At 40.0% G+C, this 15,588-nt stretch overlaps 1 protein-coding gene across 4 annotated transcripts in view; it reads left to right on the top strand.

Moving 5' to 3' along the window:
• Window positions 1-15,588, top strand: part of LOC146572331 (uncharacterized) — a 50,340-nt gene that overhangs the window by 5,091 nt on the left and 29,661 nt on the right. For 3 of the 4 annotated variants that reach the window (XM_085276370.1, XM_085276369.1, XM_085276372.1), the window contains exons 2-5: window positions 6,733-6,784; window positions 8,455-8,552; window positions 15,110-15,255; window positions 15,459-15,554. In XM_085276370.1, the coding sequence (XP_085132496.1) occupies window positions 6,733-6,784; window positions 8,455-8,552; window positions 15,110-15,255; window positions 15,459-15,554 (392 nt within the window). The remainder of the gene's footprint in view (window positions 1-6,732; window positions 6,785-8,454; window positions 8,553-15,109; window positions 15,256-15,458; window positions 15,555-15,588) is intronic. The other variant, XM_085276371.1, reaches the window with a different exon arrangement.

Genomic DNA, 15,588 nt, shown 5'->3' with positions numbered 1-15,588 from the left:
TGGAAAATATTTTCACATAGAAGGGACACACAACGATAGACATGTAATCACTTGTACCAGTACACAATTCTCAATAACCAGTAGATAGCACTTGTGTACTTTATATAACATGCCTCATTCATCCATTCAGACTCAAATGGATGCATCAGAGAGCAACATGAGGTATCTTCCCTAAGAGACTGAAGGAGCCAGGGATCAAACCAACAACCTTCTGATTGATAGGTGACCTGCTCTGCCTCCTGAGCTACAGCTACCCCAATACAAGACCAACACATAGTGATGCAGTTAAAGTCAATTGGCATCACTGACATGCTGGTGACGGTCCATTTTTTTTACTTTGCTAATAGACTGTTAATAGGCTGCTAAGTAGCCTACAAACGTCACTACGAGGTATAAAGTAAGCTACGTTACTACATGGGTTTCATTCTCCCTGGCATTTATATAACGGTCTCAAACCCAAACACATTTTGGTGTATGGAAACGTAACCGCTACCTCAAAAGACAGATGTTCATTTCAAGATAAAAACGCAAGATTTCTTATCAGGTAGTCGGGGCGGAGCCTTCGTGGCAGCTGCGCTAGCCCACGTGTAGCTTCTGCTGTGCTTGTGGGCTACTTTCTGCTTCTGCAGCACATTAGGATAGATAACACAGGAAGAGAGAACCACAACAGCAAACCATGGAGGTTCATATCGCAGTTCTGGTTTCAGTTCAGAGCTGTTAGACTGCTACCTGACACAGATACAGGACCCGTTAGACCTGCCAGTTTATTATTGGCTAATAAACCCATATTTAACCCATATTTAAGCTAAATGTGTGTCTGTATTGTAAAAAAAAATCAACTCGATCTTGCTGGGTTAAAGCTTTTTTTTTCATATAGCGTGTACTGATGACTAAGATTACTGTATTAAATTGAATAAACGATAACGTTGGTGTGATTCTCATAAAAATTCTGTGAGGAAACCCAAAGTTTGTCTGCCCGTTTCTCCCCCTCTGAAGACACACATCTGTGAAAAACTGCTCATCAACTCGGACGAGAGGAAATGATGTATCTGTCGGTGAATATCCGCTGAGATTAATAAACATTTGGTCTCCCAGTCAGCATTTTCAGGAACAACAGAGATGTATGTGGTGTCGACGCCAGTAAACTATAAGGTAAGATGTCATCTAATGGAGCGGTGTGCTGGGCTGATGGGTTTTCAATCATTCTGAGGCAAAGCTGGAGTTGTGTGGCACACAGGAATACCGAGCTGCAGCTGCACAGAGAATAGCAGACTCATTGTTGGTTGTTGTTGTAGCTGTAGATAATGAGAAAACTCGACAACACCACCTTGTCTTTTAAGCTTGTAGCCTTGCTGCAATCACGGCACTCTCGGTTTTCTTGTTACAGATCAATCAAAAGTTTGTTCTGAATCTTTCGAGTCTGAATGAATCACTTCAGATGAAAGAGACGTTCAGTCTCACTTTAAAGGAGACGACATTAAAACTACTGCCTGCTCACGCAAAGTGAGGCACAGTCCTAAACGATTTGGTAATGGTTTTATTATCTCTGGCTCAGCTGAAGTAAAGCTCTTTATCTTAGAGATATGAGAGCATGCTTATCATAACTGTATCTCTTTTATGTTGTAGCGATCCACTGAAATGGACTTTACTGATGATCAGGGAACGCTGACCCTTTTTTTCTCGTCTTTTTTGGCGTAGCTTATAGCACTTTGTAAGCTCTGGCATTCCCAATTCATCAAGTGAACACCTGTAACAGATCTGCACTGAGAGCGCTTCTTTTTGTTAGCTTGTTGACTCGAGAATAACAGGTGTGATTACACACGAAACACCGTCTCCTCATCCTAGCTCTTAGCAAATGTGTGGACTGAAAAAAAGTCAAATATTGTAATCTCTGTCAGGCTATGTTCTTGGTACTCAGATCAAGCAGCCTTAGTTTGGCAGACTCTGGGAACTGTGATTGTTCAGTATTATACCATCAACAGGATTAATCCATTAAGTAATTATACTATCAGCAGTGGAAATTATCAACAGTCACAGCACATGTTCAGAGTCCGAATCATCTTTATTCGGCCAAGTTTGTGCACACGCATAAGGAATTTGATTCCGGTGCTCTCTGCATACAGAAAACAAAATTTTTTTAATTGGCTATTAAATAGGTAATATATAATTAGATGTATATACACAAGGAGAACATTGGGATTGGGATCATTTTGCTGGGATGGTTTGGATCCCAGTTCATGGGATGGTCACCGCAAACCTTGAGTAGTCATGAGGGGGACCAGTAAATATGAAAATTGTGTGAACTATGTTGTATAGTGAAACTAGAAGCTGAATGCTTTCAGAATGATGGCATTTTTATTTTTATTTTTTTACAATTTTTTAAAATGAGTTTACAACACTACTATACATAATGTTCACCGTTATGTATAGTAGAACATTGTTCCAGAAGTCTTGTGGTTTGTTCAGATGCAACTTGGCAAACTTAAGCTGTGCAACCTTTCCAAAGAAGCCATACTTGTTCAGTCGTGAACTTTAACATTTAACACACTAACTGAGACCTGTAGAGTCTAAGCTACAGCTCTTATGTTTTTTACAGTTTCTCTGAGCATTGCAAGAATTTGCTGGGACGTCCAATCCTTGAAAGATTGTGGCATTGTGTTAACACACAACTCCAGACCAGCAAACCTCTGCTTTTATAGAGGTTCTCATACTTACTTTATGCATTTTATTAGCCGATACTGGCTGCTACTTACCCTCTTAATTCCAATGCAAAGGGAAAACTTATTAGAGGACTGCACAGAGTCTTTTTCAGATGACTGTATGTCATCCTAGGATGGGCTCGAGCCCTGTCCCATCCCTGAATTAGAAAGGTGGAAGAGAATCGATGGATGGATGTATATATGCTTGTTGAAGTGTTCACTATCTTCCATCAGTATATACTTTTTTTTGTTAGCTTATTTAATACATTTTATTTAATTAAAGCACTTGTGTAGACTTTTCACTGCCACTTACCATGGGCCAGTTTATGACAGCATGATGCGTCATGATCCTACAGCACTAGCATGCTTGTTGCCTGTGTCTGTCATTTAGATGTTTTGAGGATAATTTTATACATTTTGAGGCTGGTAGCATATTGTGACCCTGACTCGAGTCACTTTTAACATATGTGTGCAACTGTCTGAAATCTGTGCTGGCATTTGTTTTAGGCTACGTGTTACGCTGAAAGTCTAAATGCATGATGACAGGAAAGGTCGGAGGTGATGGAAACAGGACTTCAGAACATCTCTGATAATGAGAACCCCTGAGAAACCCCTCCGTTTCACCTCTCCTGAGGTTTGTGAGTCTGCTGTGTTACATTCAAGGTTGCTTTTCAGTCCTGCTTGGTTATTTTGGCTCTCAGTTAACAATAAAGACTTTCAAAGTGAAAATGAATGAGCCACAGTTACAATTTTCAGGGAGATGTTTCACAATAATATCATAGTCTTGTCATTGTAATCCCTCCCAGATGACTGACAGTCTCTGAGAATGGCACGTTGAGGAGTTACCATGGTAACCCAGCGCTCAGTTGCGATGTTATGACAAAATAAATGATCGGAAAAATATGAACCCTGGTCCAAGGACTGTATCAGAGAAAGATTATGGCAGCGCTCTCAAACAAGCAGTTCATGTGAGGGCAGGAAAAGCCTTTCGTTCAAAATTTAATTTAACAAATCAAGTCACTGATACAGTCAGGCAGCGGGTTAGCGCTGACATAAGTGAGTTTGAAGATGAAAGTCTGTTTTGAGAGCAGTTCTTAAAACAAAAGAGAGGCTTTTATATGTGCAGAGTGATACTCTGTCTCTGTCAGCTGAATTAGATTAAATACAAATCCTGGTTCTGAGTTTGAGAGGGAAGCGCCTCATGTGGGTGTTTCTGTGTTGTGAGATTCTGGTCTGTATCGGGGTTCATGTGGCTTTGTGGTAGTCTGATGGTGACACAGTTATCTGCACTCATTGATTCATCAGCTGGGGGGAAGGGATGCTTCTTATTTTTAATCCAAGAGAGATATGGAGGAACCAGCACTTCCATAAATACACACATAAACACACACACACACACATATGCATGCAGGAAAATGATGTCAGCTGCACTGTAAACAGAAATAACAGAACTACCAATCAGCACGCGCTCTTTAGCAAATTACAGGGAAAATTAGAGTGTGAGAGCAGGATGAAGGGATGAAGTGCAGATAGAGCTGCAGAGCGAAGGGAGAGCTTTTCCCCAGATTACAGCACAGCTACAGATTATGGCCCGTGGATTATGAGGGTTTGACCAAACCAAAAAAAAAAAAAAAAGTGGAGGCAGAAAGACAAACAAGTTGTTTTTTCCTGTGTCCTTTCAGGCTGTTTGGTAGTGGGTTTGTGAACGGTTTCTTCCTGCTATCCGGTGCCTGCATCTCTCTAATGCTCACGTGTGTGTCACATTTACACAATGAAGCACGTGCTCTACACCCAAACATGCTATAAATATACGCAGACACACTCATGTATGTATGACAGCGATAGTGTCACTCTAAAGATGCAAAGACTGATCCATTAATTAGTAAGTCAGTGTAGAAAAAATGAATCAAGGTTCTTTTGGCGTTGTTTTTTTTCTAAGCACCTAATTTTATTTTTATTTTTTTTTGGGGGGGGGGGGCTTTTAAACCATTGTTTAAAATGGAGGTCACCTTGTATTCTGATGAATTATGATGGGGTATTTGAAACTACTAGTGCAGAGACTACATCCCACGATACGATATTATCACAATACTTAACACACGATACGATATTATTGCAATTATTTAAAATATTTTGCGATATTCAGATTCTGTACATAAAGGTAAACTTTATCAATATTCATTTTATCTAATATCAAAGTCTCACACTCAGTCTTTCTCTCATTTCAGTCAGTTTTATTGTTGACAAACTTGAACGGTTTGTATTACAGTCTAGTCCAACTTAACTGAATTCAACCATCTGGTACAATTATAGCTATTCTGAACTATGCAATTTATGAAAACTATGCAGCCCCTTCAGCAACTGAAGAATTTGAAAGTAAATTAAAACAAAATATAATTTTACATTAAATAAAAAAGTTTTAAACTTAATTAAAATAAAACATGTCTTAAATTAAAATAAGTAAACTGTCATGTTTATTGCTGCCAAAAAAAAAGTTAAACGCATTTGGACAGTGAAGGAATGTCAGGATTCTTGCTCAGAAAAAGGATCAACATGCTCTGAAGTCAGAGCACAAAAACCTTTTTTGTAACAAAATATCGATTTCTGCTGTCCCTGTATCGATACATTATTAGCAAACAAAATATCACGATACTACACAGTATCGATTTTTTCCCCCACCCCTAATATATATATATATATATATATATATATATATATATATATATATATATATAAAAATATGTAGAAGTTATAAAATTTTGGGCCATTATTGCTTATGTTCAGACCACTTAATAATAAAAAATGACGCTTTAAAAAGAGTAAATGAACAAAAAATACTTCGTCTCAGGAAGGTTTTATAAGTTATGGCCACATTGAGGCCTTGCCCCATTTTATTATTAGCCATAGCCGCTAGCTGCTACCGAAATGATAGCTTAACACAGCGGTCCCCAACCCCCGGGCCTCGAACTGGTACCGGTCCGTGAATCGTTTGGTACCGGGCCCCGAGAATTGAGGCTCAGGGGTGAAATGTATAGTTTTCAGTGTTTTTATCGGTTTTCAGCGTTATTTTGTTATCATTTTTATCGTTTACTCGGTTTTCCTTGGTCTTTTCACGTGTGTTATGAATAAATTTTCTTTTTTTCGGTACTAGTTTTATTTTGTTGTATTTATCCGCGACACCTTAAAGGCCGGTCCGTGAAAATATTGTGGGGCATAAACCGGTCCGTGGCGCAAAAAAGGTTGGGGACCGCTGGCTTAACAGACGGCTAGTGTGGCTATCAGCTAATTGCTAATAGTTAAACAGCTAACATTAACGTATGTGGGGCGTAATTTCCATGGGGGGTTAGGGGGGTTATGTTCAGCACAAAGTTACGCCGATGCTGCCAGGCTAACATTTATGATAACTGTTTATTATCAAAGTGCTGTTGAGATCTGCCGTGTGCCTATCTGGCTGCAGCGCTGCTGTGTGAAGTTGTGCGTCAACTGGAGCAGTCAAAGATGGCATCTATGGTATAGAAACTGTTAGATAGAGACAGACTATCTAATATGAGCTTAATTTTTAGTAGTGTTATTACTGTTTTAGTATTTGAGCATTTAATTTTTTGCAACCCTAGCAGGTTATGAGCTTTACTAGTTATCAGCTAGGCACTCGCTTATCTCCACTTTAGGTTCTTATGACAAACCATCATAAGGTCCTTTTGTTTTCACCTGCTCTCCTAAATATACTCATATATTTTTGCATATAGATCAAGTTTATGTGAGAGAACACATTAAAATCTGAGCTTTTGTTTTTTTTATGAGAGTCCTATAATTTCTTTACCTTCATTACATGGTCGATTCTCTTTAACACACTGAAGTTATACAGTAGGAGTATGTCTGGAAACACTCACAGATGTGAACATGTTGCTTCAACTTTACCGGCTCTCAATTAAATATTGAATGAACAGGACAGAAGAATATACTTGTCCCTAGATTAAAGTTTAAATTTGAACTTTTTTTGAAATGCTTTTCTTACTCTTTGTTACCCTTTCAGAGCTTCTCGGAGCAGCAAAGCGGGTGAACGTCAACATCCAGGATGCAGATGGGTGAGGGATCACAGATGTTTCACATCACCTCCTGTTCCAGCTGTTTACTCTATCATTACACCTCTTTCTTTATCACTCCATTTTCATTCCATCTTTTATAATAACCTATTTCTTTCTTCATGGCCCTGAAAACACTCACAACACTATCAACACAACTGAATCCTGAGATCTTTTCTTGTTTTCTCAGATTTTGAGGTAGTTGTTACTCAGCCATCGAGCCGCTCACTAAAATTCAAAGATCTAATACATCTTAATTTGCTCTTTAGTTGTATGAGCCTCACATGTAAAGATCCCGCATAATAACATGTAAAAAAAACACCTTCAGATTTTTCCCACTTGTTTTTACCATCCTGATTGTAGCATATGTGCCCCGTCTTCCTAACAGTTGGGCCAATCTGAAGGAAACTTAAAAAAAAAGACTTTTATTATAGATCCGCGTTTAGCAAAGACTGAAAATCTCCACAGGCTTGGCTGAAACTGAATTGAATGTGTACATGAACATTCATATACATAAAAAATGAGGAAAACCCAGAGATGCTCATCTTTTCCACACTCAGTCATAAATTGAAGACTGCTCTGATTCATTCGGGCTCCTTCATAAACCCCCATTTTGTCCGTGCTTAAACACAAGGCTTCCTGGTGACAGTCCATGATTATTTCCTCCTTTTCTATTTTTATACCTTACAATAGCTTCCAGTGGGTCAGTCTGGATCATGTGGTGGGCGACCTCTGGCCAGGAGATCTGTGCTGTAATTGAAATAATCATATGAATTAAATGAAACTGAAAAGCACTTTCTGTTAACTGATTTTGACTCACATCCAAACTAATGCAGAACCTGTGAGCTGGGGTCACAAATAGATCATTTTAAGAGCTCTGTTATAAAATGTCTCATACCTCGCTGATATTAAACATGAGACAGTTATCATGAGAAAAATAAACACCAAAGCCCGATGCTTGTGGGCTGTAGCTGATCCATGTTGTGAATATCTAATTAACTGTGGCAAACAAATAGGAAGAAAAATCTTCAAATAATCAATAGGCTAGCAAGCCGTTATTACTGTTCACATTATCTCCTGTTTAAATCTGTCTTTGGCTCATAGGAGTGTAGCCAGCTGAAGACCTCAGATCTGAAGACTGTAATTATCACCTTAAAGCAAAGCCAACATTTCCCAGCTCCTAATTTGCTCAGAAATATTCCCTTATCAGCTCTGAATGTTCAACTATGGATTTTGGCTATATTTAGCTTCATGATTGGTTAAGCTTTTTGTGTGCACATGCTTGGTTTACGGCTGTGTTCCGTTTGACTCCATCAGATAACAAAGATCTTTTTATGATGTTGATTGGATTCAGATAATTGGACTCAGCTTCTTGTGTAATGACTGATGAGTCGTTGATTTGACTCCAGGGCCCCGCTCTTATGTTCACCACAGATCCATTAGACCCACACACAGATGCCCTGCGCGTACGCTTGACTCCGGGGGAGAGAGATTGCTTATTAATGGAAGTAGGTCATTTCCACCCGCCCTCCCCGCACGCGCTCCCATCGTCACACAGAGCTGTGGGGCGGAGCAGCTGTACGCCGAAGATTACTTTAGCAAAGTTGTGCTCAGGTTTTACACTATGCATTTGAATGTGTGTATTTTTATACATAATCTGTGTCTGTGTGAAGGCTGTCGCCGTTGCATCATGCTGCTCTGAGTGGCAACAAGGAGATGATCTCTCTGCTGTTGGAGGCCCAGGCAGCAGTGGATATCAAAGACCATAAAGGTAAAAAAAAAATGCACACAGGCTTTCACAGTGTCACTGGGATACGCTGTGCTGCTACAAAATAAGGCACAAAACACACACACGAACACACACGGCTGTGCAGAAAAAGCCCAAAAACAAATACTTTCCGGCTTTCCCTGTGTGACAAATAATACCGGCTTATGTAATAAAAGGTGAGCTTCTTGGAAATGCAATTTATGTCTGTGGCGTGCATTTATGAGGAGCGACAGATTTGTTTGCACAGTCAACAATAGAAAACAGAAGAAGGAAAGCTCCATGGCTGCAGGAGTGAGAGCCAAGTGGGAAGCAGAGCAGAGAATATCTCAATCCTACGTTGGCAGATTCAAGAAGAAGGAGGAGAAGAAGAAATCTCAGGGCAGATGGGAGTTATAATCCCTCCAGGATGTAGGCCTACTGTGTCTGCACTTTCAGTCATGCCCAGTGTGCCTCTAAATAGACTTACCAGGCCTCTTTTGGTGAACCTACTGCTTTAATGGGTGTGATTTTGCAGAGGCACCAGGAAACAGCACATCTTCACCTTCTACGAGTAGGTGTTTGACTGTGTGCTTTATTAACAGAACATAGGAGGTGATTGTAGTCAGGGTAGTGGCCCAAAAAATACTAATAATGTTTCTGAGATTTAAGATTTGTCCAACCAGATGGAACCAGCCAACTTTGTCTTAAAGAGAACTGTTTCCGGTGTTAGGAAAACATACTTCTGCAAGATGCCAGCTTAAGTTGCCTCAACATCCTGAGGGCCTTTGCTTTGGAGCTGTATATCCTCCAGACAAACATCACAAAAAGGAAATGTGGAAAGTGGCTATGTGTTCAGCCAGAATAATCACAGGAACAAGTGAAGGGTATTTCCAAAGACAGAAAGTTGGAACATGTCCATCCCTTCATGCATTCATCCCTTTTCTTAAGTGCTTATCCGATTCAGGGTCACAGAGTGCTGGAGCGTATAGCTATTGGGCAAGAGGTGAGGTAAACAGTCTATCTGATATCGTGTTGATGTTGTTCCTGGATCAACATAATAATGTTTGTCTGCGATCAACATTGCATTTGAATAATCACTTTAGGATATCATAGCTTTGTGGCTTGGAAGACCCCTTACCAATGTCTGCTCTAGAGATGGACCGATCCGATATTAAGTATCGGTATCGGTCCGATACTGACGTAAATTCCTGGATCTGATATCGGAGAGAAATAAAAAATGTAATCCGATCTATTAAATATCAAAAAAGCACCTCACAAAACTTGCGACATGGCGTAACTCAGCTCATAACCGTAGCACGTCGGAGCAGTGTGCTCACGTGATAGAGCAGCTGTGTGTATTTGTAGCCTCGCTACCAAACCGGCATTTCATCTCCGAGGAAGTGATCCCAGAGAGAAGTAAAGCAAGTGTGTAAGTTTATCTCTGAATGTTTGTGAAGCATTCCCGTGTTAAGCTTAACAACCGATATATGGAGCAACTGCCTCTTCTCTCTCTCTCCCTCTCCTGCTGCTGCTTCAATCATGAAACTGATTAATGATCAGCTGATCGGCTTTTATGTGCGAGTCTGTCTCTCTTCTTTGTTTATCGCCCACTTCGCGCCAGAAAGAGAAAACCAGCGGCTGAACAACAGCAGCACGTTTAAGCTTGATAATCTTTTGTTAGAATTTATTTAATATTACTTTCTACACCAGGATCCTTTTCTGTGTAGCTGACGGCTGGTAACTGTGCAGGGGCGGATCTAGCAAAGTTTAGCCAGGGGGGCCGACAGGGCATGAACAGGGAAAAGGGGGCACAAAGACATACTTTTCTTCTTATTCTCATTTAAAATGTCTAGCTTTTAATAAATAATTATCTGAATCTTACACCCAAAGTTTTAATCTTATGTAAAATGTATAGAAGTCCATTACTGTATATAGTAACTGTTAAGTCTAATATACCCTAGTAAGCTATAGTACTTCATCATCATGTGCAGTCTGCAATTCTGTTGAAGAAAGATGTTGAATCTATTTAATTATTCTTGAAAAATAATTGATTTCTGTGCAATTTTTTTCACACTGCATCAAATTAAAGTCGATTACGTCAATTAAGCATCATGAGGTGGAGGGGGGGGGGGGGTGGTTCCCTTTTTTTTTTCTTTTTTTTTTGCTGGGAGTTTTAGAGCCCTATTAGTTAGGTTGCTTACTCTTTAAAATACCAGAATAGGGAGGATGGAGTAGGTTTAAGTTTATTAGATTGATCAGTATTGCTGAACTATGAAATATTTTGGGTGCAGGGTAGTTTTTGCATACAGGTATAACAGAATAGCTTTAATGTTTTTTTTAACCCTATGAACTGATACAAAAAGCAGCAAGATATTAAAAAAACAGTTTTATTGATTAAAAAACACACTATATCGGATTCATATCGGTATTGGCAGATATCCAAATTTATGATATCGGTATCGGTATCGGACATAAAGAAGTGGTATCGTGCCATCTCTAGTCTGCTCAGGAAAAAATCCAAATCCAGAAGGGTTGGTGGGAGTTAGAGTTACACTTTGCTATGTGGTGTGATGGCTTATTCTGCAAAACTATGACATCACTGCAATATGATTGATCATTTCCAATGTTGAACCTGGACCAACATTAGTTTTGTTGGTCCATGAACAACACCTAACACAACAATATCAGATGGTGTGAAGTACAGATACCAGTCCTGTTGATGAATTAAGGACTTTCCAACTGTCCCGCTCTCCAAGAGTAACTGCCTCCCATGACACTGACACGGCAAACCTTCCGGCACAACTACTGATGTTGTTAATTTAATTAACACCAAAGCAGCTGGAACTGATTAGCAACCCCGTCTCTACTTAACTGACCACATCAATATACCAGATGCTTTATTGATGTGATGCTACAGTATACGCTGACTGAAATTATCTTAAACAGTGTGTTATGTTTTCAGTGGGTGACATGTCTGGACTGCAGACCAGCCAGCTAAGAACCCAGAATCTGTGACTTTGGAGGTGCTCTGTTCCTGAAATAAGCAAGGCGTTTCCTGAGTAGTTTCATACCTTTTCCAAAACGTGCATATATTGTTTAGCAGTGGTGGTTCTCTCAGAAATTAAGACTTTAAAGAACGTAACCAGTGCTGGCTTTTAAGTTGCATGCATGGTCGCTCTTCTGTTTAGTGCAGAGGACACAGCGTCCATGATTTACAAAAAAATTTAACCTTTGGATTTGTTGAAGACCATACAGCGACAGAAGCATTTAAGAATCGTTCATTTTTTTCCCTTGAATACTCAGATTTTACCTTAACCGTGTGTTTCTGAGCCCATGCAGTCACAATCAGAATCTGTTATTAATGCATTGCTGCATGAGGCCCAAAGATCACAGCCATTTAAGATTGGCTTTTCAACCTTACCCCCTGAGTAAAGACATTCTTTAATATCGTTTAATGGTATTGTGTGCTGTGACCGATTCACTTCTTTTTTGGTGCATGTAATTAACCTAAAAAATAAATAAATATGAGCCCCTACTTGATGTTTTTAGGTTAGTCTTATCAAAACATTATTAACGGTTAAAATGAGAAAACACTGCCGCCTTCCAAATACAGCGCTATTAATAAAATACGCCTGATGCTGCACGTCAGTCACAGTTTCTCAACAAGACAGGATTATACTCATTTCTTTTAGGACTTTTGAAAAAATGGCCTCTGAACTGATTCGTGTACGTCGAGCATTTCCTCTGATTTCTCAGTGTTGCTCTTATTCCTGCGCAGTCCGCTCTTCTCGTGCCCAATCACACTTTCGAGAAGATCTTTGAGACCGTGTGATAGTAATTTGGCCTGAAATCTCTAAGCTTTAGATTCTGTAACTCCTGCAGCTGCTGTGCCTCTTTATCCTGCCAGCACCTATCCTCTGACTCAGGCGTCTCTCATGCCAGCTGAGGCTGGAGGGGCCTTTTTATTCAGCTCAATGGTGTGGCTCATCTCTAGTGTCAAGACTGGAGGTCTTGGTTTGCTGCCATGAGAAACACGCTCACTGCTTCTCGAAGCCACCGCTGCAAAGTGGTATTAGATGTCTTCTGGTTAAAGGCAAGGCAAGGCAAGGCAAGGCAAGGCAAGGCAAGTTTATTTGTATAGCACAATTCAACAACAAGGTGATTCAAAGTGCTTTACAGAGACATTAGAAACAAGAACAAATAAAAAGCATGATTTAAAATTGAATAAAACAAGCAAATAAACTAACTAACTAATTAACAAACAAACAAACAAACAAACAAACAACAGTATATAAAATCAAAACAGATAAAATCAGTAGTTAAAATGTTAGTTTTGAAATTTAAGCTTAAAGTGTGGATTTGGTGCTTTATTCAAATGCAGCTGAGAACAGGTGAGTCTTCAACCTGGATTTAAATAAACTGAGTGTTTCAGCTGATCTGAGGCTTTCTGGGAGTTTGTTCCAGATATAAGGAGCATAAAAGCTGAATGCAGCTTCTCCGTGTCTGGTTCTGACTCTGGGAACTGATAAAAGACCGGATCCAGATGACCTGAGGGATCTGGATGGTTCATACTGGGTCAGGAGGTCATTGATGTATTTTGGTCCTAAACCATTCAGAGCTTTATAGACCAGTATCAGAACTTTAAAGTCTATCCTCTGACGGACAGGCAGCCAGTGTAAGGACCTCAGAGCTGGACTGATGTGGTCCACTTTTTTGGTCTTAGTGAGGACTCGAGCAGCAGAGTTCTGAATGAGCTGTAGTTGTCTGACTGATTTTTTAGGTAGACCTGTAAAGATGCTGTTACAGTAATCAAGCCTACTAAAGATGAATGCATGGACTAGTTTTTCCAGGTCCTGTTGAGACATCAGATCTTTTATCCTTGATATATTCTTGAGGTGATAGTAAGCTGACTTTGTTATTGTCTTAATGTGTTTTTCTAAGTTTAGGTCTGCATCCATCACTACACCCAAATTTCTCGCCTGGTTTGTGGTTTTTAGATGTATAGATTGAAGTTCTCTGGTGACCTGTAATCGTTTTTCTTTGGCGCCAAAGACTATTACCTCAGTTTTGTTTTTGTTTAGCTGGAGAAAATTGTGGCACAACCAGTCATTGATTTCCTCAATGCATTTACCAAGAGCCTGTACAGGGCCTCGGTCTCCTGGTGACATTGTGATATATATTTGTGTGTCATCTGCATAGCTGTGATAGTTTATTTTGTTGTTGTTTATAATCTGTGCCAGTGGGAGCATGTAGATGTTAAACAGAAGGGGTCCCAAGATGGAACCTTGGGGAACTCCACATGTGATACTTGTCTGCTCAGATGTGAAGTTACCTATTGATACAAAGTATTTCCTGTTTTCTACGTATGTTTTGAACCAGTTTAGTACAGTTCCTGAAAGACCTGCCCAGTTCTCCAGTCGTTTGAGTAATATGTTGTGGTCAACTGTATCAAATGCTGCACTGAGATCCAGTAAAACTAGGACTGACATTTTTCCACTGTCTGTATTCAGACATATGTCATTGAACACTTTGGTCAGAGCGGTTTCAGTGCTGTGGTTCTGTCTAAAACCTGACTGGAAGGCATCGTAGCAATTATTCTGTTTTAAGAAGTAACTGAGCTGTTGAGAAACTGCTTTTTCAATGATCTTACTTAAAAACGGGAGATTTGAGATCGGCCTGTAGTTGTTCATTTGTGTCTTGTCAAGATTGTCCTTTTTCAGTATAGGTTTGATTACAGCAGTTTTTAGTGATTCTGGAAACACACCTGATAATAAAGAAAAGTTGACGATCTGTAACAGGTCTGACTCTAAAGTCTTTGAGACCTTTTTGAAAAAACTTGTTAAAGGCAGCGATAAGGAGTCCGCACTGATGTTTTGCACAGCAAAACTTGGCATCACCTTGTATGCTGTGCATGGCTCTGGGAGTCGCTGTGCAGTTCCCTCCGAGGGTTTCTTGGGGCCATAGAAAGAAAGGGGTTGGACTTCTCTTGCCCTTTGTGTTCAAAGTGTTTGTCTCAAACATCCCATGATGCCCTATTTGGGCTGTTACCTTGTGACTTTGTCCACCAATAGTTTTTTCAATTGCTTTGCTGGTTGTTTAGTGAATACACTCTCTGTCGAGTCTCATAGCATGCAGGCCCAACACGTTTTGTTAAAGAGAAACTGGAACCAATGTATTTTCCTGTAAATATAACATTTGTTTTAATTAGCTTCAATTAATTACTGTTGTAGTACATCTGGTTAATTTTCTTTCAATGCAATAATTGTTTAAGCTCTCCTAATCTCTCAGACTAACAGGCCACACAGAGGGAATTAACCATGAGAGTATTTGTTAACAAGTAAATTTAGTGATTTCTCTGTAAAATCAGCACCAGATAGATTTCTGTCTGCTTGGTATCTAATGCCAAACTAACCTAAACTAACAAAAAATTTGTATTTGCTTGCACTCATGTGTCTTTACATTCTCATTTTTTTGTACGTGCCTGTGTGCATGTGGTTGTGGGTTGTGTTGTGTGTCTGTTTTATTGTGCCGTCATGTTGGCTGTGTATGTTTGTGTCCTTGTTTGTGTGTGTTTTGTGTAGGAATGCGTCCCCTGCATTATGCTGCATGGCAGGGGAAGACTGAGCCTATGAAAATGCTGCTGAAGGCAGGCTCGTCAGTCAACGGACAGTCAGATGAAGGACAGATCCCGCTCCACCTGTCAGCTCAGCATGGACACTATGATGGGGTAACTGTTTGTGTGTGTGTGTGTGTGTGTGTGTGTGTGCACTGTAGGTGCTTTACTGTGCACAGAGCCAGTGTTTGTGTTATGTGAGATCTGTGTAGTTGTTATGTGGGCTTGATGCTGTGTGCCTGATACGTGGTTGTTGCAAGCTCAGCTTTAAATGTGTTGGTAACATTTGTTTGTTTGTGTGCGTCTGTGTGTTACAGTCGGAGATGTTGCTGCAGCACCAGTCCAACCCGTGCATCTCAGACACAGCTGGGAAAACTCCACTGGACCTCGCTTGCGAATTTGGACGTGTTGGAGTGAGTACAACAATAACTACAACTGGGTTCAAAA

This window comes from Mchenga conophoros, linkage group LG6 (assembly GCF_057382185.1).
Source record: "Mchenga conophoros isolate Kocher_MC1m ecotype Shallow Benthic linkage group LG6, M_conophoros_male_GT1.1, whole genome shotgun sequence".
Lineage (NCBI taxonomy): Eukaryota > Metazoa > Chordata > Actinopteri > Cichliformes > Cichlidae > Mchenga > Mchenga conophoros.
This window is presented reverse-complemented; position numbering and strand designations above follow the sequence as displayed.